The sequence below is a fragment of the Pyxicephalus adspersus genome, chromosome 2, assembly GCF_032062135.1.
Source record: "Pyxicephalus adspersus chromosome 2, UCB_Pads_2.0, whole genome shotgun sequence".
NCBI lineage: Eukaryota > Metazoa > Chordata > Amphibia > Anura > Pyxicephalidae > Pyxicephalus > Pyxicephalus adspersus.
In genome coordinates, this window is record NC_092859.1 from 119,586,789 (window position 1) to 119,614,739 (window position 27,951).

Consider the following 27,951-nt stretch of genomic DNA (forward strand, 5'->3'; position numbering starts at 1 on the left):
CCTCTGTCCCTATGGAGGATATATAGTAATAAAGTGTCCCTGTCCTCAGCCCCTATAGAGGAATATATAGTAATGGGGGGGGCTGTACTCGGCACCTATGGAGGGATATATAGTAATGGGGGAGGGCTGTACTTGGCCCCTATAAAAAATATATAGTGATGGAAGGCCCCTATAGAGGATATATAGTGATGGAGGGGCCCCTATAGAGGTCACCCATATGGCACCTAAAGTCTGGGTGACCAAAAAAGATAAGAATAATAAAAACCCTTCACTCTAATGCTGCTAATTATCGCTCTCTGGCTTTAGTGTGGCCGCCATTTATCTGCCCTCTCCCCCCGGCCTTCATTGAGCCGTTCTGCCCTTGCTATCGGCCGGTTCTCCCGGGCCAGACATCTCTCGCAGCTTCCACCATCTCTGGGCTTCCATCCTCTAGCAGGGTAAAGAGGGGCGTGTTTGTAGGTGAGGGCGTCGCTTCCACAATCGGTTTTCTCACAATTTCACGCCTAGATCGCTGTCCACTAACCAATAGCGATTATCGTGGGCGGTGCTGTATTGTATGATTGACAAGAGGCTCGTGGGCGGGCTCTCGCTTTTTAGTCCATTGACGGCCATTTTCCGCTTGCGCCTGCTTGCAAGAGCTGAGGGGGAAGGCGTGGCCTCTTGGTCCGCCCTGCAGCCCCGCCTATCTGCTCTGGTTCGGTATCTTATTGGATGCCCTTTTTGATGGGCGTTTGTATTTGACGAATAAGCTGTCGCGTTCGGTGGCGCCCAGTGCTGGGTGTTGGAGGCGGGATTTCTTCGGTGACAGAGAGCAGCGGGCAGGCGATTACCGGAGACCGGAACCGAGTACATTATCTCAGAAAAAGGTAGGAAGGCGCGAATTGGAGTGTAGCGTGACTCCTTGGATTAAGTTGAGGGGTGGGTGTAGCAATGTGGCAGACTCGTGGGGTCTGCAAGGTGGCAACTGTACCGGGGGGGGGGGGGAGATATGGTAAGGGACCGGCTGTGTATATGACGGGGAGGTGGCTTCATAATGTTGTGGAGGGTGGCTGGGGTCGGGCCGCCGCTGCTGTTTAGTTTCGGTGGGTTGACGGTAGGTTGTAGCACAATCCGATACATCGATGTGACCGGGAGAGGTGAGGCCGGCATCGGGGAAGATGCTGATTGTCCTGGCATTGCGCGGAGAGGGGCTCTGGGCGGAGCACGGCCGGGTCACATGGCCACAGCAGATGTAGTCTGGCCAGAGGTGCCGCCGGGGTCATCCGGTGCCATGTGGTCAGTGCCCGCTCCATCATACACCGGGCACTGCCAGCTTGCAGCATCCGATGCCTCTCCTCCCATGTACACGGAAGAGGATGTGTCTGAGATACACATTGTATAGCCTGTGGGAGGATGTGCTCGGCAATAACAATCAGAAGACATTGTAACAATGTATAGACAGGTCATCATGTAATGCAACACATGCAGCTTGGCTCCCATGCTGATCTGATGAGCCCCCGTGTCTCTGAATTACTATTCACATTGTGGAGGTCAGAAATCTTCATATTTCTAAATGGGTGATCAGTAGCTGCAATGGAAGCCTCAAGGATCCCCCTATGTGAATGTGTGATCACTATTGTCATCACTGGAAAGCTTCTCACCTAACTGGAACTAAACTTTAAGTTTTTGGGTTTGTATGACCAGGTGGCCATGATTGCAGAAAGAGGCAGGCGATGTCCCCTTCGCAGTCATGTATCTTACCGGCTACGGTTTTCTGGTGTCATAGCCGGGCGCATGGGCCGGGGTGAATGAACTGTGCAGGAGTTACACCGTCCTGGCCAAAGTTTTCCCGGAATAAGAAGAGAAGAAAGTGCTTTGGAACACGGATTTAGTTTTACTTTAAAGACTGACATTTCCTTCCAATTACCTTCATGCTTTCTACCAACCACCGTATACATTAGTCATGGGATCAGCATGGCAGCCCAGTGAAGCCGACTGTGTTGTGTTGGTACAATAACTAGATGAAAATGTTTACAGGATGACACATCTCTATATATTGTTACCAATAACCAGATACAAAGTCTGCAGAATGGTATTGGCAAGCAGTATTAGTTTTACCTTTGGAATCTCCACTTGTGAAAGGCAAAATGTACAAAATGTAACTACTAAAACATGTAACAAAAGATAAATATATGTGTGTGTACATCACTTGTGTCAACTTTGGGTTCTATAAGAACTTTGGTATCGCAGCTTTTGTACATTCTGCCTTTCACAATGTAAATTAAATTGGACTATGGTACATTATAAATGATACATAAGTTTTATATTTAAAAAAACTACATATTAAATAACATAACTCGGTGTGCAGGTAATTGTAGTATACAGATAAGACCTACTTATGGTATTTATTATGTAGTTTAAATAAATATAACTCATTTGTATCATTTATGATGTGCTGTAGTCCAATTTATTTTACATTATGTACATTCTGACTTACAAGCTGCGATTCCAAAGTTGACACAAGTGATCACACATATATTTATCTTTTCTTACGTGTTTTAGTAGTGACTTTACCAGTCATTGCTGTGTATGGTCAGCTTTCCCATGCTTCCAAATAAACACAACCTTGTGTATTTCCTACATGTACCCAGGAACACATGACGACAATGTGGGATCCAAACAGGAAGTAAACTATGACTGCAGCACCAGCAGCCTGAAGTGCCCTTAGTGTACAGCTTAAGCCTTCAGGCTGCTCAAATCAATATATTGCCTATGTGACTGCCAGCAAATAGTTAAATCATTTAGCAGCACAAGGGTAAAATATTTCTTGAAAATAAAAGATCTCTATTTGTTTGGGGGTTTTACATTCATTATCTCGGTCAGCAAAGTGGTGAGCAATAATTGGCATACCAAGCTGGGGCTTTACTGTCACAGAGTCAATCAATGCCTTAAGCCAGGGTTCCTCCATAGGTTGCTGGGGGTTCCTTGAGCAATTTGTGTCTCTCAGGTCAGTTTCAGGGACAATAATTATCTTTTTGGCCATCTTTAGGGTGACGTTCTTCTCATTTTATACTGTGAGCTGTGGATATAGTAATTAATGTAGGAGTTCCCTAAGCCCTGAAAAGTATTTCAAGGGTTCCCGGACAAGAAACACTGCTATTACCAATATTAGGATAACGCACGTTAGATTTACCAGAAACTTATCACAACAACAAGATAGTGATACTGCTGATATAGTTTCTGTATAATTAGGAAATGAAATGGTATTTTACTTGGTGGAATTACTGTCATATAATTGGTTGCAGTTAGGAAGACAACTTTGCTTTGCCATATGATCCACAAACATAATAAACAGTGTTGGCATTTATCATATTTACTGTAAGGGAATCCTCCACTGCAACCTTTGTAACCACGCAATAAAACGCTTATTGTGATAGGAATAAATATTCACCTATGCAGTTTTTCTTACTACAAAAAACACTGTTTATTATCAGCAGAACTCTTTTATTCAGATACTGTTTCTGGGGCAGATAGGACACTTGTGGAGCTGATCAGTGTCGAGCTTGGGCAGTACAGCTGATAAAATCAGTTTACTATTATAGCTTTAACTACTTGTTTAGTAATCTCATTATTACCACATTTTTTTAAAGGAAATTATGATTTATTACTTGTTTGCTCCTAGAATTTAGCACAGAAAATAAGAGCTTCAAGTGTGACTAAACCCTTTTTTATACTCCTTGTCCCCATTCAGTAACTGGTGCCAGCATCCTATTGCTTCTTCTCTTCCTTGTTTAAATCTTTGTCCATCTTTATTGGCTGGGCCGGGATGATGTAACCCCCGCGGGGGTGAAGAAAGGAAGCAGGTAGGTGAGTGTGTTTTATTGCTGAGGGACATCGCCTGTCCCTTTCTGCAAGAAATCCCTGCCTGATGGCACTAGAAGTGTTTTCTTCAGACATTTACGGTAGATCCCGTTTTAATGTTCACGGTTTTAGGACAGACAAATATTTTGAATAGGATGCCAACTCACGGCAATGAACCAAAAACCAGACCCCCATCATTTATTAACACAGTGTGGGTGTGCTGGCAATTTAGCACTTCTGCTCTTGTCTGTGAGGTGCCATTCTATTCCAGTGGCACTGCACATAACCCCAAGGCACCTGTCTGAGAGGGGCCCAAAGTACAACAAAATAAAATATGCAAAAATTCAAATAAGAGTACACCATAATGCAATATTGTCTTATTCCAGGATTCAGCTAACACAGTCTTTTAAACTTGTAGTCCTTCATGAGTTTTTGTTTTTTTTTGTTTTTTGTCTTTCTTTACTTTGGTATATTGAATAGAAAGCAAGAGAGAGAGAGTGACACCCTTACTACACTATGTACCTAATATTTGCCGATTCCCCTGCTCTGCCTGTACGCACGCCTATCGGCGCAGTCATCTGGCTACTTGCTCTGCACCTAAGGATTACCTTTCCTTCCCTTTTTCTTCTTTTGACTATTATGGCCTCCACTAAACGTTCTATTGCGATCTCAATTGTATCCCTTAAAGAAGCCTATCGGCGAAATGCGTCGGGTTTAAAACGTTCCTCTTTCTTTTTTTTTTGTGAAATCCATTTAGGCGTTTATTTTCTAGGTGACAGGCATACCCCCATGTTAATTTACATGGCTGTTTTTTCTTGATACTAATTTATTTGTAATTATGTGATTTGCACCGTGATTATTGTCAAATTATATTTAGCTAATATACCTTTGCCGCAAAAAAAACAGCTTTCCTCCTTTCTATTTTTCATTCTTTTGTAGATTACCTGACCTAAAGGATTAGACTTTGTTAATAGCCAAGGCTATGACAGAAGCCAACTTTTATTTTTTATTATTATTATTATTATTACATTTACCTGTCCTTTCCCTGTTTTGTGTTCTGCCATCTTCATGTTTCCTCCGTTTTTTTTTTTTTTCATATTTTGGGTTCTGGATTCTGTCTTTGGCCTTTTTGATTGGCCAATGCTGCAATTACGTTTCCTGCCATTCTTTACACCCTGGGGGATGCCCTTATTGCTGTGCATAATTAAGGAGAAATGAGGAAAAAAGAGGGGTTTGTGGCTAAAAAGGCTTCAATGTATTCTAATGATGTATTCAGTTATACATTTCATAAACATAGTCAGTACATAAGGCACATCCATGGCTCATTAAACAGTCATGGGGTCTGGATGTTGGTACTATGCAATGGATTCCTAAACACAATATTTGCAACCGAGTTCGTTTTTTGACGTATTATACCCATTTTGTTTTGCCTTGGTGGGCTTCTTCAGGGGTGATATATCAAAATCGCCTATCCATCTATGTGGACCGTGCATCAAAGTATCACCCCTGAAGAAGCCCACCAAGGCAAAATGCGTTGAGTATAACACTTCGAAAACGAACATGGTTGCAAGTATTGTGTTTAGGAATCTGATGTTAAGTACTAACATCCAGACCCCATGACTGATTAAGGGGCCATGGATGTGCCTTATGTACGGTCTGTAATTATGTATACAAAATGTATAATTGAATACATAATTATAATACACTGAATCCTCTTTAGCCACAAACCCCTGCTTTTTCTGTCCCCTCATTCTCCTTAACTATTTAACAATTTAAGGGGTGGCTATAAATCTTCAAACTCCAATATAGAGATAGAAGTATAACCCTTGAGAAACTTATTGTTGTGCAGTTACAGTGCTCAACCCAGAATTTTTTTAAGCCGGGTGGGAAGAAATTGTAGGCGGTTGGCAGCCCCTGTATTGTGACCAAACTCTTCAGTAACCACCCAAAAACAGCTGGGTGCGTGCTGAAAAGTGCCGGGTGGTGCGCCCAGCTAAAAGGGCCTGGGGAGAACCCTGAATTAACTAGTGATGGACAATGTCAGCAAGTTGTGTAATTGATTCTGCCAATGTAACTAATATGTAGAGAGCATGTTTTTCAGGAAAAAAAATCTTGGATTTCCAATACACCTTTGGTTCTCAACCCATACATTTTTTAAGATGGGTGGGAAGAAATTGTAGGTGAGTGGAAGCTCCTGAATTGTGACTCCGCACATCCGTAACCACCCAAGAACTGAAAAGTGCCGGTTGGTGCACCCGGCTTAAAGGGGCTGGGGGGAACACTGTAACTGCAGGGTTTTTAATCCCTTTAAGCAAATTTTTAACCTAAACTATTCACATGGAAGTAACATTGTTAAAGAAATTAAAGAGCATTTACATTTAATGGGCAGTACAAGTTGGCATTGTGAAGAGGAATTTTCTGGACACATTGATAACTCCACTCCACCTATAAGTTATGGCAGCCTGCCAGCCTTCACATGTAAACAAACAGCTGGTCCTTGTGAAAGGTTAGATACTGACTTGTATGACTATGTATATTGATAAAAGCTATTTGTTTTAATTTTGGATAAAAGAAAGAGGTGATAACCACCCTCTTGTTTGTTTATTTTTTGTTGCTGTCATTGCCCTTCTTGGAAGACTTCCATTCTCTTCTGTGCTGAACATAGCATAACCGAGGAACAGAACCAAACTCTTTCCTATTCTAACCTGCAGCTTTGGAGGTCAGTGATGGCTTGTGGCTTTGTTTTTAAAAGAAGCCCGACCTGCAAACTCCCCCGGACACGTACTGTTCCTGCCAGCTTTTATGCCACATTTGGACGTAGGGTGGGGATACAACAGGTTGTAAATGCTCCTAGGGATGTTAAATAGAATGCTTTGGTATCTGATGGCATGAGCTGCCAAAATACCAGGGCTGTGCCCGTGACCCCAAAGGAACAGATTCCCAAGGGGGAAATGTAATATTTTGTTTTCTGGCATCTGACTGTGACTACATGGGGCAAAAAAAATTGTTGTACAGGACGTGATTCTAAAATTTGCAAATATTTTTAATTTATTTTTCATTCTGTCGCTTTTTTCTTATCCTGGACACATTACTGATCTTATTGGAAGACTCTTCACCTGCTGCGCTCCTATAGATTTGCAGATGGTTGGACAAATAGTTTCCTTGTCAGCATTCATAACAATGGTTTGTCATGAATGAGATGGGGGAACCCTGCAGACACTAACTTTTTGTAGTTATAGTTGCATTAATAGAAGACCATTGATGAATCTGAACTCCCTCACCGTGACACCAGGTGGTTAGTAGATGAGCAGAATGTCAAAATTTCTGTCAAAATGCTCAGAAATCCACTAATAATATACAACAGTGAACTGCTTTTTAAATGTTTAAAAAACACCAAACAGCTGTTTGCTGACCCCTCCTTTATTTATTTATTTATTTTGCGGGTGGTTGGCGTAAGTGATAGGAATTATGAGCGTCTGGTGTCCATGGAAAGCTGTGATGGCATCTTGGTGACTGCCTGTAAATGAGCAGCTTCTACCACTACTAATGAAAGAGGCTTCTATTTAGGTTTTATTTATCAGCTGTTTTGTTTTTTATTGTCCTGGATGGTTAGATCTTACTTGTACAAGTTTCAGCTTATGTAAATGCAGGGTGCACAGCAAATCTTTTAGCAGGCTTGGGGTGTCTTTGAATAGTTTCTAAACAGTTTATTACAGATCTAAATGCAAGTGCTGGCTTTCACTTTAACCACCCTGTTACCAAGATATAATCAAGTTTTAAGCAGCATTGTCTTGTTCATGTGAGCTTTTAGCTATATGAGTAGTATGTACAACAAGTGCTTTCTGTAAGCTTCATGCACATTTTAAAGAATAATTTAGGTCTAGTCTGGGTAAGTTTTATATAGCCGTACAGACTCTTGCTTTAAAGCTAAACTCTGCATGTACAATAAGTTGGAACGCTGCAAGTAAAAACCTGACAGTGGTTCTAACCCTTCTTGACTGTTTTTAAAACTAAAATGGGTTTTGTCTCAAACTACAGTTGACTGTTGCCTTTTTGCCAAAACAGACTGAAGATCTGCCAAAATTTTACTGATGTGTTTTGTATTAGCTAATGTTTAGATTCTCTTTTTTTTTTTTTTTTTTATTGGCATTTTTGAGGGCAAAAAAACCTTGAATTATGCTTGCGTATATACAATAACATTTCCATTTATTTTTATTAAACTGTCCCAGTTATGCAGTATGACAAGCTAGAAGCGTGTTCTGTACACCTGAGTAGTACAGGAAGGTTGTTTCTGCTTGTGTTAACTAGATTGCTGATTTCTCTGAAGTATGTGCAAGATGCTAGCAAAAAAACGTAGGCATCCCCTGCAATAGTTTTGTTTTTGGTATGATTTTGCCCAAAGACATATCTACTTAATAAATGCAGCTTTCCTGTGGGACATTTGGTCAGGTTGGTCTGGTGAGATTATAGAGAAACTTGTGCATATTCCTAAAGTTACTCAGTTCTTACTTGGGCACACATTTGTATTTATATAAGCAGGAACAGGAAAACCAGAAAGAACATGTGGAGACATCCGTTCAGTGGCATTTATTTAAAAGAGATATCCATTTGTTCACTTGTAACATGTTCCAGCATGCTGGCATTTATTTTTGTATTGCAAAAACTTTCTGGATTGTTGGCTGCATTTCACAGGGATTGTATCAATAAATGAGAATAGGTATGTATTCTTCTGGATGCATCAGTTCGGTGTTTTTCAATATTTCCTTACTGAAACATGGAAAATGTTCTGTTTCCGTATGCAAAGCATCCTGAAATAATTAGCTCAGTTATTGTGTGATTTTCCCAACCCCTTTTCCAATCTTGGACAGCTAAACTAATTATCGGACCAACTTTTGGAGACTAATAAAAAGTTATGTACAACAATTACACATTTCTATCAATGTATTTTGTTATATGTCTGTTTTTTATACAGAGCACTCATCATAACTCTTATAATTTATTATAGGTACATAGCTGGCGCCCGACTATGTTCTCAGGATGAAGCGCAGACTGGATGATCCAGAGGCAGCTGCCTACCCGCCTCAGCCTCGCAGAATCACTGAACCATTTGCCCACCAACACCGCGTCCTTGCTCCTGCTCCTCCGGCTTATGAACCACAGGCTGATAGCATGCAGCCCACAACGGGCATCCAATATTCTGTGACACCAGGATATCAGGTTAGTTATTCTGTTTGCCTTTTGGTTTTGTATTTAATACGTCACTATTTGTTATTTCTTCCAATTGTTTTATGTTAGTTGTTTAGTGTTGTGTGTTTTTTTTTTTNTTTTTTTTTTTTTTTTTTTTTTTTTTTTTTTTTTTTTTTTGCTTACAGTACTTTTGTAGTCCTTTTTTTTTTCCATTGTACATTGTTTGTTGGATTTTTATTGTGTTAACAGGTTACAAACACAACTATCCTATAGAGAGAGTTCTTTAGCTTTGTTAATAAGTTTCTATTTTTTTTTTATTCTTAGGTGTCAGCAGTGCCTCAAAGCTCTGGTAACCATGGACAAGCAGCTCTTGCAGCAGTTCATGGCCCACACCACCCACACAGCACACCTGTACCTGGCCATGGGGGTCCTGGGGTACAAAGTCATGCCCATTCAACACCTCCAGCTGCACCCGCTCAGGGGCAACAGTTCCAGAGACTGAAGGTAAGAGGCTTGTTCTTTGGATTGGCTTTACTTTATTTGATATAGTAGTAGCTAAATACTTTTTGCTTCCTGTACGTTACTTTGTTCACAATGGACTGGGACTTCTGAAAATGTCAGGCAGTATTATGCCATCCATACACTGGTTTACTGGTTATGTTTTTCTATAATTTTATATAAGCTTCAAATCTAATAGATATCTATTAGAATATAGGGCATTCCTGATCAGTATATTGTCAGAATTATGAATGAGAATTTTTCTCCTCCCACTTACACCAATAATGTAGCTTGGTTGGAGGAGCTTTCCCCAATATTAGTGAACAGAGTGGGGGGGGGGGGGGGGGCACAGTGTTTGCATCTGCACAACATTTTAACTTGAGCTTGTTTTACAAGGTTTATAATCCTTTCTCAAACTAGTTCACTTATAAATATTATATTGTGTGGTTTTCATACATTTTTTTTCTCCTCAGGTGGAGGATGCACTTTCCTATCTTGATCAGGTGAAACTGCAATTTGGCAGCCAGCCCCAGGTGTACAATGATTTCCTGGACATTATGAAGGAGTTCAAATCCCAAAGGTGAGTACTTGCAGGTCTAGTACTTATTGCATAGTTCATGCACAGAAAGAAAGCTCTTTCTAATTGTCGGATTGATTGCACCTATGAATGCTTGATGCCATGTAGTAGATAGCTTTGTTCTATGATAATTGTAACAAATGGTAATAAAGACATAAATTATAAAAACAAAAATAAACTACATTTGAAATTCTTCTTTATTTTTTCACTTTTTGTAGTATTGACACACCAGGGGTCATCAGTCGGGTTTCCCAGCTCTTCAAAGGTCATCCTGACCTTATTATGGGTTTTAACACCTTCCTACCACCTGGATATAAAATTGAAGTGCAAACAAACGACTTGGTAAATGTCACCACTCCTGGACAGGTCCATCAGATCACCACTCATGGGTTGCAGCCCCCTGTCCCCCCAGTTCCACCACCTTCACAACCGTCCACTCAGACTGCTCCCCCTCCTGTACACCAAACGCCACCACCAGCTCCAGCAAAGATCAACAAGGTAAGCAGAAACAAATCTTAGTAATCAACTTGTGTAAAATATGACATTTTTAAATTTAAAAAAAATTGTAAAAATGTTTTTGTATATCTGTTTTTTGTTTTTAAACCAAATGAGAAGAACAGTTTTAGATACTAGAATAAGGTCTCATTGTTTTAGTATGTTTTAGTTTATTGCACCTGTACATTAGGTTTAGTTAATAAACACCAGTAAGAATTTTAATGTTTGATTACCTGTAACACACTTTCCAATGGATATAATACTGAGGTGCAAACAAATGACCTAGTAAATGTCACAACACTTGGACAGGTCCATCAAATCCCAACCCATGAACTGCAAACCCCAGTCTCTAAGGTTCCTCCACCTTCACAGCTGAACACTCAGGCAGCCCCTCCACCAACCCCAGGAAAGAGCAATAAGGTAAGAAAAGGGTGCAAGATAGGTGGGTGAAGAACATATTAGGTGCCACTTGATTTTTAAAGGCACGTATGGTAACAGTTGGTCAATTGTATAATTCTATTGACCTTCATATTCATATAGTTATTTATTGGGGGAATTACTGTTTCAATTTAAAATTTCAAAACTCTAAACAATGGTTTAGGTTTTGACAAATTAAGTCTTGGTGTACACTGGGAAAATTGGTAACTGCTGCTTGCATGTAAACATTTCCCAGCATGGTGGTGGGTTTTTCATCTTCATTAATTCTTCTTCATTTTTGAGATTTACCATTTGTAATTGACTTCTTAATTTGTATATTCCATATATATATAATTTATTCAAAACCTAATATATACCAAAACATTTCCTCATTTAAATATTACGTTTCTTGCATACATTTTTATCATGTTTTTGACTTAATCTTAAAAATATTGCCTTTTTATTTTCAGCCTGTGGCGCCTCAGGCACATACACCAACCAGCCAACAGAGCGCACCAATCCAATACCCATCTCCCCGATCTCCACCAGCACAGCCACATACACCAGGACCACTGGCACACGCCACACCTACATCAGCTGCAGCTACACCTACAATGCCGAACAACCAGCCTGTTGAATTCAATCATGCAATCAATTATGTAAACAAAATAAAGAATCGCTTTCAGGGCCAGCCTGATATCTACAAGGCCTTCTTGGAGATTCTGCATACCTACCAGGTTAGTGTTTGCTGGTCTATATACTTCAAATCTGCTGAATGGAAACTTGTTTTTTGTTTGTTTTTTCCCTTATTAAGGTGGTCGGGAGGTATATAGAAAATTAGGATGCTCAGTTCTAATGCAGAGATTGCACTGGTTTATTGGAATAACTAGTAAAGCGGAAGTCTTTTTTAATAAGTCAACTGGCCTTGTTTTTATTGAATGATTGAAGTATAATTTAAAGCCAATACATGCCAGTGTAACAACTGATGAATGCCAGGATAACTCTCTCCAGCAGGACACCGATAATATTGAAAAGTCTAATCCTTTAACATTTTCTCGCTTTACTAAAAAAATAAATAAATAAATAAATAAAGGTTTGGTTTTGCATGCACTTCAGGGACAAAACCCTACAATAAAAAAAAAACTTCAAAGGTTTCCTATAGGTTCTGTGGGAAGGGAGAGTTCAAAAGTATATGATATTTGGTTAAGTTAATCTGTAATTAAAAACAAATGAAATAGTTGTGTGTCATTCTTTCCTCTTAATTTGTGTTGGATTTTCTTATGGTTTCTGAATTCTGTTTCTAGAAAGAGCAGCGTAATGCTAAGGAAGCAGGAGGAAACTATACCCCTGCCCTCACTGAACAAGAGGTCTATGCTCAAGTGGCTCGTCTTTTCAAGAATCAGGAAGACTTGTTGTCAGAATTTGGACAGTTCCTGCCTGATGCCAATAGTTCAGTGGTAAGTTTTCTGCTATACAGGTATTTATTTTGTTTGTGTAAATGATGCCAATCTCTTTTAATAACCTTCCTCGGATCCATCAATCCTCTGCTGATATGAGAATAGGATGGTATTTGTGATTATCCTGCCTTGCTTTGTTGCATTGGGTAGTGCTTTCAGTGTAACTTTTTCAGACATGAAGAGGGAAAGGTGTTAAATCATCTTGCAGGGAGGATGAAAAGCAAAGGACAGGGCTGTATGGTTTCTTTACAGTAGGCAAACTGACACGTTCAACAGAAAGCTGCAATAGGAGATAGCATTGCTCCTGACATCGCCTCACTAAAAGTAATAATACTAAGTTGTGAAATATGATTTAAATAGGTTGTGCTATATTTTACAGATTTTGCATCATAGAAAACCATTTCTTAAAGGGGAACTATAGTTCCACAATTAAAACCCCCAAGCAGGCAGGATTTTGTTGCGAAAGAGACAGTACTTGTCTTCTATTCGTAATCCCTTTTTTTTTTTTCCCCTTGAAGTATTTTTTGAAACATGTGCAGTGCAGAGTAGGGACATGGAGTCCCTGGGTTACATATGATATAGGGAATTGTGGGTCCCCCCCCAGTGTTTCAATTCTGTCTGTATTTCAATGCAAAAAGCGTTGCATTTTTTTTTTGCCTGGAAATTCATTTGGCATTGTAGGCTATTATTCTTAGGGATATGTCCAATATTTATTACATTTATCAATAAACTTTAAATAAAAAAAACAAAAATCTGTTTAAAAAAAAAAAAGTGAAACATGTAATTTAACTGTACAGAAGCATGTATAATATAAATTTATATATATTATATGAAAATGTCTTTGTATTGGACTCAATACAGCTATTTTGTATTGAATCCAGTACAAAATTATTTGAATTTCCCGCCGCTCCTCCCACACGAACCAAAGCATGCACTGACGTCACCGGGAAACCCCAGAGATCGTCGGGATTACCGACTTTTTGCAGGTAAAATCCACCCCGAGTCTCACATTTGGGATTACCGCTAGGGGGGGTTAAGTTGAATAGTTATGTAAGTCGGAACAGGTACATTATTTTAATAAATGCAATTAGGACAAATTTTTGGTTTGTCTCAACATATTAGGCAGCGTGAATTAACTGTGAGGTAATTACAAACGCAGCAAAAAAAAAAAACTTTTTTTTTTTGGAGCCTAGACATTAACTTCTGGAGCAAGCTGAGCTTTGATATGTAAAAAGAAACAACTGCAGAGTTTGTCTTGGTCATTAAAGAGTTACAAGAGGCTGCAGAAAGAACTCCGTCCTTAAGATCACCCACAAACTCAGCTGTGTTTAAAAAAAAAAAGATTTCTGCAAATCATGCAAACTGCCCCCCTTTAAGCCTTTTTCTTGCACACAAGCGCACAAGAAGCCCTGTTCCTGTTCGTATCTAAAAGTTATCCCTATGTCTGATGTCCTTAACCTGGGTACTACCTGTATATGTTGGGTATCTCCGTAGCCTCTGGATGAATGGACCCCCATGCACATTTCGGCCTGGCCAATTAGGATAGCCAAAAGTACCTAAAAGACGAGTAGGTGTAAATGGCATCTCCCTTAGGGTAACAAGGGCAGATGAGTGCAATAAAAACATTGCATGTTTACTTGCCTGGTTGCATTTTTCCCCCCAAGGGTTTAGTTCTTTTATTATGGTCTTTACTGCAAAATATGGTAAAGCTGAACTTTTTTGTGATCATTTTCTCTAGATGTTAGTGCCTATATACATTTCAAAGTATTTTTACATGCCACCAGAAGATAATATCTGTACTTTAGGCCATATAGTTTGAGACTTTGGCGCTGATATCCTGAATCCAGGGTCTGCTATGTGGAACTACAATAGTAGAGAACTGTAAAAATCTTTACTCCACTACTTCGATATAGACTGGACTGTCTACCCAACAATCAAAAAAAAATAAAAGGTAGCCACCTTAATATTACATGTGTTATTTATTTATTATTTCCTCCTAATACCTAGCTGTTGAGTAAAACCACAGCAGAAAAGGTGGAGTCAGTGAGGAATGACCATGGAGGTACTGTGAAAAAGCCTCAGATGAACAACAAACAGCAAAGACCCAACCAAAATGGCTGTCAGATACGTCGGCACTCTGGATCTGGGGCCGCTCCTCCTGTCAAGGTATGTAAGCCATGATATTCGAAAGATGCTGCATATTTTTTTTTTAATAATAAAGATGTTTAAATTTCAGTTGTTAGTAAATGTTGGAGTGTTAATGTACACCTTTACTTAATGTGGATTATCATTGCTGATCTCCTGAAATTTCCAGTTACTGGACTTCAGTATCGTATGTGGATTGTTTTTTAGGATCAGTGACACAAGACGCATTAACTGCAAATATTCAGCATGTTGGATACCTCATACCTTTAAAGGAAGAGGAAGAATAGTAGTCCAAATGTTTACAAGGATGTAACCCTCCTGCTTCAACTAAATTTGCTTTATCGCAGCAAAACTACACTGAGCTAGGCTGTATAGTCAGTATTTGCCAGAATAGACTAAAGGTGCGTACACACTTCCAATTTTTATCGTTCCAATCGAACGACGAACGATCGATTGGGCAAAAAATCGTTCGTAAAAAAGTAACCAACGACGCCGACGAACGAGGAAAGTCGCTGGAAACGAACGACCGGACCGACGGATCGGATTGGACGACGATCGTTGAACATCGTTCGTGTGTACGGTCGTCCGTTGATCGTCCATGTTCAGAGCATGCGTGATGAACGAACGTCCGTTCACTTTCCTGTCGTGCACATAGTTCCTCTATCGCTCAAACGATCGTATCTATTGTGTGTACAATATCTACGAACGATCGTGTCGTTAACTCTATGTGCAGAATCGTTGCTATACGATCGTTCATAGATATCGTGCAGGATCGTTCGTCGTTCGTTTTCCAACGATAATAATTGGAATTGTGTACGTAGCTTTAATCATGCAGCCACCAACCATCCCAGAGTTTGTCAATGTAAGAGCTTCTAACAAGCATGAACCTCTAAGTGTACAAGTAACATGATAGTGTTCTCTCAATCTTAATCCATGACTTCCAAACTGGCACTGATAAGACATGGCACACTGAAATGCTGTTTTGAAGATCAGTGGTAGACATACATACATATATAAGAAAAGATAAAAACATAAGATAAAAGCAACTTTTTTGCTTTATATATTAAAAATCAAGGCAAGCAAAAAAGTTGCTTTAATTTTGTCTTATGGAGCTTTAAACAGGAGGTATGCTAGACTATTAATAATGATTAGAACCACAAAAGGGGGATCTTGCCAATTTATTTTCCAAAACATACTAGCCAGAGTTTACCTTTAACCCACCTTGCGGTCTAATTATGTCCATAGTTTTATACAAAAAGCGGTACATTGTTTTGCATGGAAATTTATTTTACATTGTAGGCCTATAATTCTTAGGCATAACTCACTGAAATATGTCCAATATTTATTAAATAACTTTTTATTGGATTCAATACAGTTATTTTGTGTTAAATCCAATACAAAATAATTTGAATTTCCCACCGCGCCTCCCACATGCACTGACGTCACTACCCAGGAACGTCAGTGCACTTGCTGGCTGAAGATCGAAAGAAGATGACGCAATGGACGGATAGGATCCGGCGGGTAGGACGCCGGAGGATGTCAATGAGACCAGGTGTTTTTATTGTTTTTTTTAGCTACCCTGAGTGTGGCTTTGAGTTACCGATTTTAGAATGTGTTTATTTTTTTACCCCGAGCCACACTCGGGAACACACCGCTAAGGAGGTTAATGTAAAAATCTCATTTATGGTGCTATGTGGTAACTCCGCAAAAATACAATGTAATATTTCTGCTTTTCTTCACCTTTTAAAATTGGTTACCCTATTTTTCCCTGCAGAAAAAGCCTAAAATACTTATTCCAAAGGATCAGTCCTTGGCAGATGCAAACAAACATGGAGCAGGGGCAGAATCTCAGTTTTTTGATAAGGCGAGTATGGCTGTTTGTTTTTTCAATTTTGTTGTGCCCCCCCCCCCTTTATAAAAGTTTTAATATACTTTGTTAGATTACATCTGTATTTGCACGCCATGTACCTTTTCACCCTGTATTGGATGTCTTTTGTACACTTAGAGCTAGTACACAATAGATTTACCCTCTTAAATTTTTTTATAAGTTGACTGGACATTGCTGACATTGCCTTTTTTATAGGTGCGCAAAGCTCTTCGAAGTGCAGAAGCCTACGATAACTTCCTGCGTTGTCTGGTGATCTTCAATCAGGAGGTTATCTCTCGGTCAGAACTCGTGCAGTTGGTTTCTCCTTTCCTTGCGTAAGTTCCTAGAAAGTCCAAAATAAAGTAACTACCACTTCTACAGTGTACAACCAAGATATTTTAATGTATATACTATGTATAGTATAGATACTCTAAGATTTAGGGACTAAAGCACACTTTGTATAAAATGATTGTCCCCACAAAATATGGAAAGCAAAGTTGACCAGTTGCCATTCTTGACATGAAAGTTGGTCTCCTCATTTGGGTCAATGTAGGAATGGACCTGGCACAAAAAGTGTGGCCCAATACATTTGTGGATTGGGAGATGGAGTTGAGGCAGTCAGACTTTTGTCATCCCAGATGTGTTTGAGACCTCCTGGTGCATATTCTAATATAAAACGACAAAGCCTTTTTCTTTCACAATAATTGATTTAGAGCTTTCTTAAGAAAGCGGTTCTGGGGGGAATAAGCTACCTGTACCAAATGGGTCTATAGTTTTTTACTCTTGGTTGATGTAAGGCAGCACCTTTCCTATAGAACAGATAGAATGGATCATATTACAAGGTACAGGATAAGGCAGTATGTTGTTTTTTTGTTTTTTTTCCCCCCTTCATAAATGCCCTCCCCTGCAGAACATACTTTTCTACCATCTACACAGTGGTACTTGTGGACCAATACTTGACTTAAGAGTATAGATGAGCACAAGACCAGTGGGGACAGAGTTCTGCGCCGCGAGTTGTGTAAACAGGAAAGCTAAATGTGTGTTGCTAAAGAGTGGAGGATTAGAGCAAACCTGATCGACCCCCCCCCCCTCTCCATTGTTAGACAAAAGCTTGCAATTAACTTAAAGGTACTCGGTCATGATCAAAAGACTGATTAAAGTTTTTTTTTTTTTTTTTTTTTTTTTTACATATACATTCATTCATTCATGTTTTTTTTTTCCCTTTCCTGTTCTGTGTTGCTACAGGAAATTTCCCGAGTTGTTTACCTGGTTTAAAAACTTCTTGGGTTACAAGGAATCTTCACACATGGAAAGCTTCCCAAAAGAGCGGAATACAGAAGGTATTGCCATGGAGATTGATTATGCGTCATGCAAACGCTTAGGCTCTAGCTACAGAGCGTTGCCTAAAAGTTTCCAACAGCCCAAGTGTACAGGAAGAACACCACTGTGCAAAGAGGTGAGGGAAATTGCTTATAAAATATATAATGTGCTTTGTACTCACAATCTTCTGTTACAAACTTGCAGTTTTAGCTTTGGCTCTCATTTCGTTGAAGGAATAATAACCTTTTATTATTAACCTCCTGGGCTGTTTATTTCTGTCTGGATTTATATGTCTAAAAGCGGTACATTGTCTTTCATGAAAATGTATTTTACAGTATAATATTGAGAGTATAATATAGTATAATAGTTTGAAACACAAAATCATGTCAAAATATTAAATACATTTACTAATACATTTAAAAATAAGCTTTGACATGATTTTGTATTTCAAACTTTATTATACACATACTATTATATTATACTATAAAATAAATTTTCATGAAAGACAATGCACCGCTTTCAGACATAAATCCAGTTGATTGCATTCGATACAGGTATTTTGTGTTGAATGCAATACAAAATAATTTGAAATTCCCAACCTCACTGGGAACACCTGAAGAACGCCGGGGGACAGATCGACGAAAAAGACCTGGCCAGTGGATGGCAGGACACCAGAGGATGCCAATGGGACCAGATAAGGCTTTATTTTTTTACTTTTTTAGGTACGGTACCCAGTGTGGCTCAGGGTTACCCCTTTTTTTTTATTTTTTTTATTTTTTTTTTAACCCCGAGCCACACTCCGGCTCACTGCTCAGGAGGTTAATAAACAATTTTTGTTGTTAAAAATATGTTTTATAAAAAATCTTTTCAGGTTTTTTGAACTGATGTGACTAAAATGTCATCCATAGTGTAGAGCAATGTAAAAGTATAAGTATATAAAAAAGGCCCTTGATGTGTAACCTACATAATACTAGCTGGTTAAGCTGAAAACAAGAAAGTTGCTACAATATTAGGAGTGGCAAATTCTACAGTTTGGTACATCATGAGAAAGAAACAAAAGCACTGGTGAACTCCGCAATGCCAAAAGACCTGGACATCCACGGAAAACAGCAGTGGTGGATGATCCCAGAGTCATTTCCATGGTGAAGAGAAACCCCTTCACAACAGCCAACCAAGTGAACCACACTTTCCAGGAAGTAGACGTTTCGATATCTAAGTCTACCATAAGGAGAAGACTGCATGAAAGTAAATACAGAGGGTGCACTGCAAGGTGCAAGCCACTCATAAGCCTCAAGAATAGAAAGGCTAGATTGGACTTGGCTCAAAAACATCTAAAAAAGCCAGCGCAGTTCTGGAAAAACATTCTTTGGACAAATGAAACCAAGATAAACCTTTACCAGAATGATGGTCAAAAGCAACCCAGGAGTTTATTAAAGCAAAGAGGTGGAATATTCTTGTATGGCCAAGTCAGTCACCTGATCTGAACCCAATTGAGCATACATTTCACTTGTTGAAGACTAAACTTCGGACAGAAAGCCCCACAAACAAACAGCAACTGAAAGCCACTGCAGTAAAGGAGGAAATCTGGTGATGTTCATGAGTTCAAGACTATAGGCTGTCTTTGCCAGCAAAGGGTTTTTAACCAAGTATTAGAAATTAACATTTTATTTTCAGCTTTTTAATTTGTCCAATTACTTTTGAGCTTCTGAAATGAAGTGATTGTGTTAAAATAAGGCTTTAGTTCCTCACTTTTTTATGCAATCCTTCTTTTTGTTCAACCCACTGAATTAAAGCTGAAAGTCTGCAGTTCAACTACATCTGAGTTGTTTCATTTAAAATTATTTGTGGTAATTTACAGAAGCAAAATTAGAAAAAAGTTGTCTGTCCAAATATTTATGGACCTACCTGTAGTTGTTTGTTGCATTGTTTTGAATGCTAATGATTTGTTGATACTGATAGTCACTCTGAAGACATCCAGAGACACTATCCTCTTAGCCTTTGTATGTTTTTATCCTTTTTGTTTGCCCCCCTTTACTTTTCAGTTCAAGTGAAATCCCCTTAATGGGCACTGAAGGCAAAAGAAAACCGAGCAGGGATTCTGACATTACACCACTCTATCCAAAACTAAACTAAAATCGATTTGTCTTAAGACAGGGACAGGGTAATGCAGACAGTGTCAGCTTTTATTATTCTATCCTGATGGGTTTATACCATGGATTAGTCTTAAGAATTACATTAAAGTTAAAAATATAAATACATAGTCTTACATTGAACTTTCTGGGTTGATAATAAATTTATTAAAATAAAAATAACTTGGCATAAATTTACATTTATCTTTTTCATGCACAGGTCCTCAATGACACATGGGTGTCCTTCCCCTCTTGGTCAGAAGACTCCACCTTTGTTAGTTCGAAAAAGACACAGTATGAGGAGCACATTTATCGCTGTGAGGATGAGCGGTTTGAGGTAATAATACATTTTATTGTATTTAGCTGATTCTTTGTGATTGTTGACGAATGCAATGTGCACTTTTGTAGTTTTTGGAGTTTAGCTTTTTTTTTTTTTTGTTTTGTTCAATTTAGTTTATAACTGACGCATATGTGTGTTTTTCAGCTGGATGTTGTATTAGAAACCAATCTGGCTACTATCAGAGTATTAGAGGCCATTCAGAAGAAGCTTTCGCGGTTATCTGCTGAGGACCAGGCCAAGTTTCGTTTGGACAACAGTCTAGGAGGAACATCCGAAGTTATACATCGTAAGGCTCTTCAAAGGATATATGCTGACAAAGCTGCTGACATCATAGATGGTCTTAAGAAAAATCCAGCTGTTGCCGTCCCAATTGTTTTGAAGAGGTTAGTGCATTATAGATCATGTGGCCATTACTCATGGCTGTACTTTGCTTTATATATAACTGGAAGTTCTCTGTTTTATTGCATTACCTTTTTGTGTATCCCATTTGATTTTATGTTTTTGGTCTTCCTCCTTTTTTTGCTGTTTGAATTGCCTCTGATTAGTCTTCTAATACCACTGTTAATCTGTCTGAAGGTTGAAAATTAAGGAAGAAGAATGGAGGGAAGCACAACGAGGCTTCAATAAGATATGGCGAGAACAAAATGAAAAGTACTACCTAAAATCTCTCGACCATCAGGGTATTAACTATAAACAGATTGATACGAAGGTTCTTCGCTCGAAGAGTCTACTAAATGAAATAGAAAGCATTTATGATGAGGTAAGCATATCAGCAGTCTTCACAATTTCTGCTGGTTTTAGTTGGAGGAGTCACAAATCTATATACGGAATACCCTTACAAACATACGAGAACAAGAATTTGAAAGTTGTAAAAATCACCTGATATTGTGTATCAGCTCAAAATGCTATCACATTTTCTGTGAACATATTCCTTTTAAAAAGAGAGCTGTTCCTGCATTTAGTTTTGACTTTGTGGTTTAGAAAATGGATCATTTTGAGGTAATTTTAGACCAGGTGAAGGCTGATATCGTACTTCTGCCTGCTCTGGACATATAAGGCAGGTACAGCTGTAGTTTCCACTGTGAATGATCAGCATGGCTGTATCGGCCAATTCGAATGATAAATACTATGTGCATGTAATGTACCACGTACTTGTATGGGTATACTTCCATTGATTGCTATAGTTTGCCTTCCATTTTTTAGAGATAGTCATGGCCTCCTTAATGGCTGTGGTTCTTTTTTTGACAGCGACAAGAGCAAGCATCAGAGGACAATACTGGAGTCCCCATCGGGCCTCACCTCACAATAATGTATGAGGACAAACAGATTCTGGAAGATGCAGCTTCTCTTATTATCCACCATGTGAAACGACAGACTGGTATTCAGAAGGAAGACAAATACAAGATCAAACAGATTGTTTACCATTTCATCCCAGACTTGCTCTTTGCCCAGCGAGGAGAGCTGTCTGACGTTGAGGAGGAAGAAGAGGAACAGACAGATGAAACAGAAGATGGAGTTACCAAGAAACACAATGGGGTTGGGGGAAGTGGGGGCAATAGCCCACCAAAAACCAAGCTGATGTTTGGAAATTCTGCAGCGCAGAAGTTTAGGGGCATGGATGACGCTTACAACTTGTTTTATGTTAACAATAACTGGTACATCTTCATGCGTCTGCACCAGATACTCTGCTCCCGCCTCTTGCGCCTTTATAATCAAGCAGAAAAACAGGTGGAAGAAGAGATGAGGGAAAGGGAATGGGAAAGAGAGGTACTTGGGCTGAAGAGGGACAAGAATGACAGTCCAGCTATCCAGTTGCGATTGAAAGAGCCAAGTAAGTAACAGTGGTTAAATAACACCATAAAAAGGTTAATCAGATTTGTGATCCTTTGAATAGTTCATGTACAACAAACCTGTGCCACATTTAAAATGAACTGCAGGTGGGGAACTCAATACCGAGTTGAAATAAATATATTTGCAGTTGGGGGAAAAAAAAGCTGTTTCCTTCAAACCTCTTGGTCTATGATTGGACTATCAACGAGTAGTAGTAGTTTATATCTCTGTTCTTGCTTCTCTGTTATTGTCAGCAAGTGTTGACTGCTGTGTCTTAACATTTGCCTGAAGTTCAAATTAAAGTACTAAATTCTGGTATAAGAGTTCGAATTGGACACTTGGAGGTGCCTAAACATGCTATTTATACTCTTAGAAACATTGTTATCCAGGTTTTCATCTTCCAGCTAAGATTTTACAGCTGTACCACCCTTTATTATTTTAGCGGTAGTGCCTTAACCTCCTGGGCGTTTCACTGATGTCTGGATTTCTGTACCAAAAGCGGTACACTGTTTTTCATGTAATTTTTTTTTTAAATTGTAGACCTGTAACTTACAGAAATCTGTCCGAACAAGTGTCTAGTAGATAGATATCATGAAGAATATAAAAAAAAGTTTGAAACACACAATCATGTAAAAAAAATAAAAAATTACTTTTAATAAAATTAAATAAAAAACACAAAAATCAGCTTAAACAAGAATACATAAATAAATCAAAAATACTGAAAATGCAATAATTCGGTATACTCTATAGTAATATATTTTTCCAAAACGCTTTCCTAGTGTGGTAAATTTTAAAACAGAGTCCAACGTCACATACCTATAGACAAAACCACATAAATAAATGTTGTATTATTTTGTGATTGGATACAGGACTTTGTATTGAATCCAATACAAAAAATTTCAATTTCCCACTACGACCCCCATCGACGGGCGCATGCACGGACATCACCAGGAATCGCCGAGGGATGCATACGCGAACGCTGGGTGTTCTAATTCTTTCCGAACTTCCATGCAAAAAGTGTTAAATTTTTTGTATGGAAATTTATTTTAGATTGTAGGCTATAATTCACCGAATTACTCAATAGTTACTTATAATTCACCGAATTACAACGAATTACCGCATAACTCACCGAAAAAAGTCCAAAATTTTATAAATTTAATAAAAAAAATTTTTTTTTATAAAACATAAAAAAAAATCTTTAAAAAAATCTTTAAAAAATAGTGTATAATGTATATGTACAGTAGCTTATATATTATAATAAATAAATATATATATATATATATATATATATATATATATATATATATATATATATAAAGATTTCTTTGTATTGGACTCAATTCAGCTTATTTGTATTGAGCTCAATACAAAGTTATTTCAATTTCCTGCCCCGCCTTCCCGCACTGACGCATGCAGTGACTTCACCGGGAAACCGCCGGGAGAAGAAGGAAGAGATATATTATATATAGTGTATATTCCCCTGTATATTATTATATTCTATATAGTGTATATTCTTGCAGTTGTAATCCGATTGTCATACATTGTATGACAATCGGATTGCAATATAACGTTTGTTTAACCACCTGAGAAAAGTTCGGGTTTAACACTTTTTGCAAGTGTTTTTACCCCGAGCCAAGGTCGGGTTTAACGGCTGGGTGGTTAATTAGTGGTGGGAAGAATACCAGTGCTGATATTTGCACATTAAACATCCAGGCTTTGGGAGCTCCTTTGGAGCTCTGTAGTATAATAAAGGCATTTACAGACAAATTTCAGTGGCTGTATTTTTTCATATGTATTTTTGTGCCATCAGTGTTTGCCTTGTATTTACTGCTGCAACTTATTCTTTACACAAGAGCGTGTTCCTCTTCTGCTAGTTTACAAAAACTGAAGCTTTTGTCTATGGCATCCATCCTGAGTTTGACAGGGCTGCACATACCTGCTCTAGTTTATGTACTGTTTATTTACTTGAGACTCCCGTGTTATACCATTTTAGTTTGTTTCCTGTAACTGGTAAGAAACATTACTCAAAGTTAATTGCTTTACACTCTACAAATGGCTACTACCAAATGGAGTAAGATGTAGCCATAAGAAATAATGTTAGTATGTGTACAGTGTGATTACATGTATTTCAACTTTTTTTTTCTCCAGTGGATATAGAGGCTGTGGATTATTATCCAGCATTCCTAGACATGGTTCGGAACCTGCTGGACGGGAATATGGACTCGAACCAATATGAAGACTCCCTGCGGGAGATGTTTACCATCCATGCCTTCATTGCCTTTACTATGGATAAGCTGATCCAGAGCTTAGTCAGGCAGGTGAGTTCTGGCAAAATTAATTTTATGTGTATATGTATCTATTTAAAATAACTTGTATATAATACTGAGATCAACCACATCTACCAAACTGAGATTGCCATGTTGGTAATGTCGGTATGGGTTACCCTATTCTGGTGCACCTGTTCATAGAGCTGCGTTGTGACAGAGTGTTTATTCTGACTGATGGCCATGCCCAGTGCTTAACAAAACCTTATATTTAGGACCTGTGGGATAAAGTAATAGACAAATTGTCTGCCAATCAATCTGTATAGTTCAACCATCTCCTGTCCCTTTTACTGTTTTAAGCTGCAGATATGGCAGTGATCAGTCACTTTTTATATCTCCAGCCAGCATGTTTTATGATGGAATGCGACCCATTGATCTGTACATAGATACTCCTGATTAATCCTAATCATCATTTCACTGGTTCATTGTTGGTAATTTCCTATTTGTTTTTGTTTGTCACTGAACTGAACACATTCCATAAGACAACAAGCTTATAATACTAGGGGATTGTGATTCCTTGCTACATTTTTGTTCGTTCTTTTCAGTTGCTGACTGTGGACAACATTTGGTCTGGCTATTTTAACCTATGGGGTGTATTTTTAAGAATATACGGTATATATAATAGATCATCTAAATGTAACATATTAAATCAGATTTACTTATTGTTTTAGTGTGTGTATATGTAAATATATATATATATATATATGTGTGTGTGTGTGTGTGTGCACGCGCGCGTCACAAAGGTCTGCCTTATCAAGTGTAAGGGTGATGGGCAAATTTAATATTAAAATCCTGTAGAGTTTTTTAAATATGACCACTTTAAAAGCTGTTGTTACACATCACTCAATTCTTTAAAATAACCTTTTTCTGTAGCTAAATGATTGTGATTCTTACTAAAAATGTGAGAATAATACACTATTGCATCTTCCCGCAAGCTGCATCAGAACACACCAGCTTGCTGTATCTACTGGTATCTACCAGCTCTACTTATTGGCTAACAAGGCAGCCCATTCATGTTCACTATACAATTTCAATCCTATCAGACAAGAAATCAATATAAGGTGAACATCATCTTATGAAATATATATTTTTAATACTTTGAATTTTGCAGGGCTTTTTTGTTTTTTTAATCGCCTTTTTATTGTCTAAAACAATAGGCTGTAACACCTCTGTCATTATTATTAAACTAACCATTGTGGTGGTTTTTTTTTTTTTTTTTTTTTTTTTTTAGCTCCAGCACATAGTCAGTGATGAAATCTGTGTCCAAGTGACTGACCTCTACCTCTCTGAGAGCAGCTGTAATGCCACAGGGGGTGCCCTGGCTACCCAAGCATCACGCAGCCTCAATGAAGCCAACTACCAGCGAAAGTGTGAACAGCTGATGGCGGATGAGAACTGTTTTAAGGTAAGGAGCCTGTCTTGTCCTTCTGTATAGGGCTCTTGCCATCAAAATTATTCCCTTGTGTGATAAAACAATGCTTAGTCTTTCTGTTGGCTAGAATCTAGGGTTTGAATAGTACTTTTTTGCATCCAGCAGTGGCTTGCAGTTAGAACATTGCTAACACAACTAGGATGCATTACAGAAAGACTTATCTAACTCTGACATATAATTTATAAATAATTGTTTTCAAGTGATTGGAAGGGTTTGTACCTTTTGTCACACAGCTTCATACAAAATGAAAAATGCAAAAGTGGTAAAAACAACGCGAAGGTTGACATTGTGCCATAGGATACATGCAGTATATACTTTACATTTATGGGGAATGTACCCCTGTAAATTATATTGTGGCATGTTATGTGCAGCCAGCAGTTTTACCATGCAGGATAGCACCTGCATTGATAGAATAGAATAGAAAATGTTGTTTCAGAAAATTTAGGGAAAATTGTCATTCTGGAAATTAATGTGTTCACATTAAGGCTCAGTCCATCAAGAGATGATATTTTCTTTATATGTGGAATCCAAGGGCAAGTTGAGATAGCTTTGACGTATAGCCTAACTCTGTTTCTTGGGTGTTTTGGGGGTTCCTCTTCATTTTTGTAAGTTTCAGCACCACCAGCAAGCAATGTGGGAACTTTCATAAAGAGACACAACTGTTATGTCATCAAAGGGAAATAGGGAGTTGCCATGTTGTTTGACTCCCTAATATTAACTCAAATCAGTTTTGAGTGCACTGACCCTGTAATTAAAGAAACTGATTAATTATTCTGTTTTCTCTACTGACTGATGTTTTTTTTTTGCAGTTGGTATTCACCCAGAGTTGCAGCCAGGTCCAATTAACAATTGAATTGCTGGACACTGAGGAAGAAAACTCAGATGACCCAGCGGAGACCGAGGTAAGCCCGACTCGCGCCTGAGGGGCTCTCGGTTACCGCCACCCCAGGCAGGACCCCAACCTCCAGGACCCCCTGGGGGATGGGTCATGGGGGGGATGTGTGAGAACAAACCTAGAAAATCCACCTTCTGAGATCAAATCACAGCCCACCCCGGTCACACTAAACCCTGCAGTGCGTGTACTGTCGAAATCTTTTTTTATAGAACTGTACATATTGTTACCCATCTGTGGTTTGTTACTGAATCCAGAAAAGGCAAACTTCCCAAAAACAAAATCCAAACATTTTGGAGCCAGAATTAAATTGTAATATAATAAACTTGTTTTAACGATCCAGGGTGACTCAGTGATTTGTTCTGTTTTCTATTTACTTTCCGTGCCTTTCCTTTCCATTCTTGTCTATCTTCCTAAATGTACTAATATTCTTCCTATGTCCTTAACCCGTGGGAACGAAGATGCTTTAGTGTTTGTAGATGTCATATTAGAAACAATTTAAAGGGTTTTACAGTGAAACGTAATATATTCTTTAATAACACGCATAACCCACTATCAACAGCGAGGTTTATGTATATTGGGATTGCTTTACTGACTTTGGATAGATTAATTCCAAGATATTTGAATGGAAGAAATCATATGCAGGTAACATACCTAATACATGCATCTGGAGTATCCCTCCATGGTAACCTTTTTTCTTTTCTTTTTTTTTTCTTTTTTTCTTGAGAGTCATTACTTTACATAGACACTGTCACTTTGTCTTTTCAGGGCAATAGGACAGTGTCTACTGATAGCCCAACCTTCCCATCAAGGTATACTAACCACTTCATCTCCTTCAAACTGTCTGAGCGCTAGTATTATTGATTGAACAAAGCAATGCTTTTATGTACAGGGGAGAGGGTAACATTCCCAATGTAACCGTGCTCAGGCTTTAGTGGACCGTCACCTGGCTAACAGTGTTTTATGAGGAGGGACTACCAACTTCTTCTTAAATCTTCTTGTTTCTTCACTTTCAGTGCCACACACTATAATTACTTCAGGACTAAGTAAAACCTTAGTTTTAAAACCATATACTTGGGATTGTGTTGTGGCTAGCCTAAATCCCCTCTTAAGTCATAAGACCACCACTAAGTGGTTTAAGGCATTAAGTTTTATATAATAAAAGCGGATATTCAACTCTTAGGCTTAGTCTACACGGACT

At 38.6% G+C, this 27,951-nt stretch overlaps 1 protein-coding gene across 6 annotated transcripts in view; it reads left to right on the forward strand.

Annotated features, from left to right (window-relative positions):
* Positions 1-27,951, forward strand: part of SIN3A (SIN3 transcription regulator family member A) — a 51,051-nt gene that overhangs the window by 5,938 nt on the left and 17,162 nt on the right. For 2 of the 6 annotated variants that reach the window (XM_072402170.1, XM_072402166.1), the window contains exons 2-19: positions 8,846-9,057; positions 9,352-9,531; positions 9,999-10,105; positions 10,321-10,600; positions 10,907-11,017; positions 11,485-11,751; positions 12,319-12,471; positions 14,479-14,637; positions 16,391-16,480; positions 16,700-16,818; positions 17,729-17,939; positions 20,153-20,269; positions 20,417-20,655; positions 20,849-21,032; positions 21,521-22,103; positions 24,251-24,420; positions 25,658-25,831; positions 26,668-26,760. In XM_072402170.1, the coding sequence (XP_072258271.1) occupies positions 8,878-9,057; positions 9,352-9,531; positions 9,999-10,105; positions 10,321-10,600; positions 10,907-11,017; positions 11,485-11,751; positions 12,319-12,471; positions 14,479-14,637; positions 16,391-16,480; positions 16,700-16,818; positions 17,729-17,939; positions 20,153-20,269; positions 20,417-20,655; positions 20,849-21,032; positions 21,521-22,103; positions 24,251-24,420; positions 25,658-25,831; positions 26,668-26,760 (3,417 nt within the window). In that variant the 5' untranslated portion in view covers positions 8,846-8,877. Of the gene's footprint in view, positions 1-748; positions 867-6,538; positions 6,560-8,845; positions 9,058-9,351; positions 9,532-9,998; positions 10,106-10,320; positions 10,601-10,906; positions 11,018-11,484; positions 11,752-12,318; positions 12,472-14,478; positions 14,638-16,390; positions 16,481-16,699; positions 16,819-17,728; positions 17,940-20,152; positions 20,270-20,416; positions 20,656-20,848; positions 21,033-21,520; positions 22,104-24,250; positions 24,421-25,657; positions 25,832-26,667; positions 26,761-27,518; positions 27,563-27,951 lie in introns of those variants that run through there. The other 4 variants (XR_011919526.1, XM_072402167.1, XM_072402168.1 and 1 more) reach the window with 4 other exon arrangements.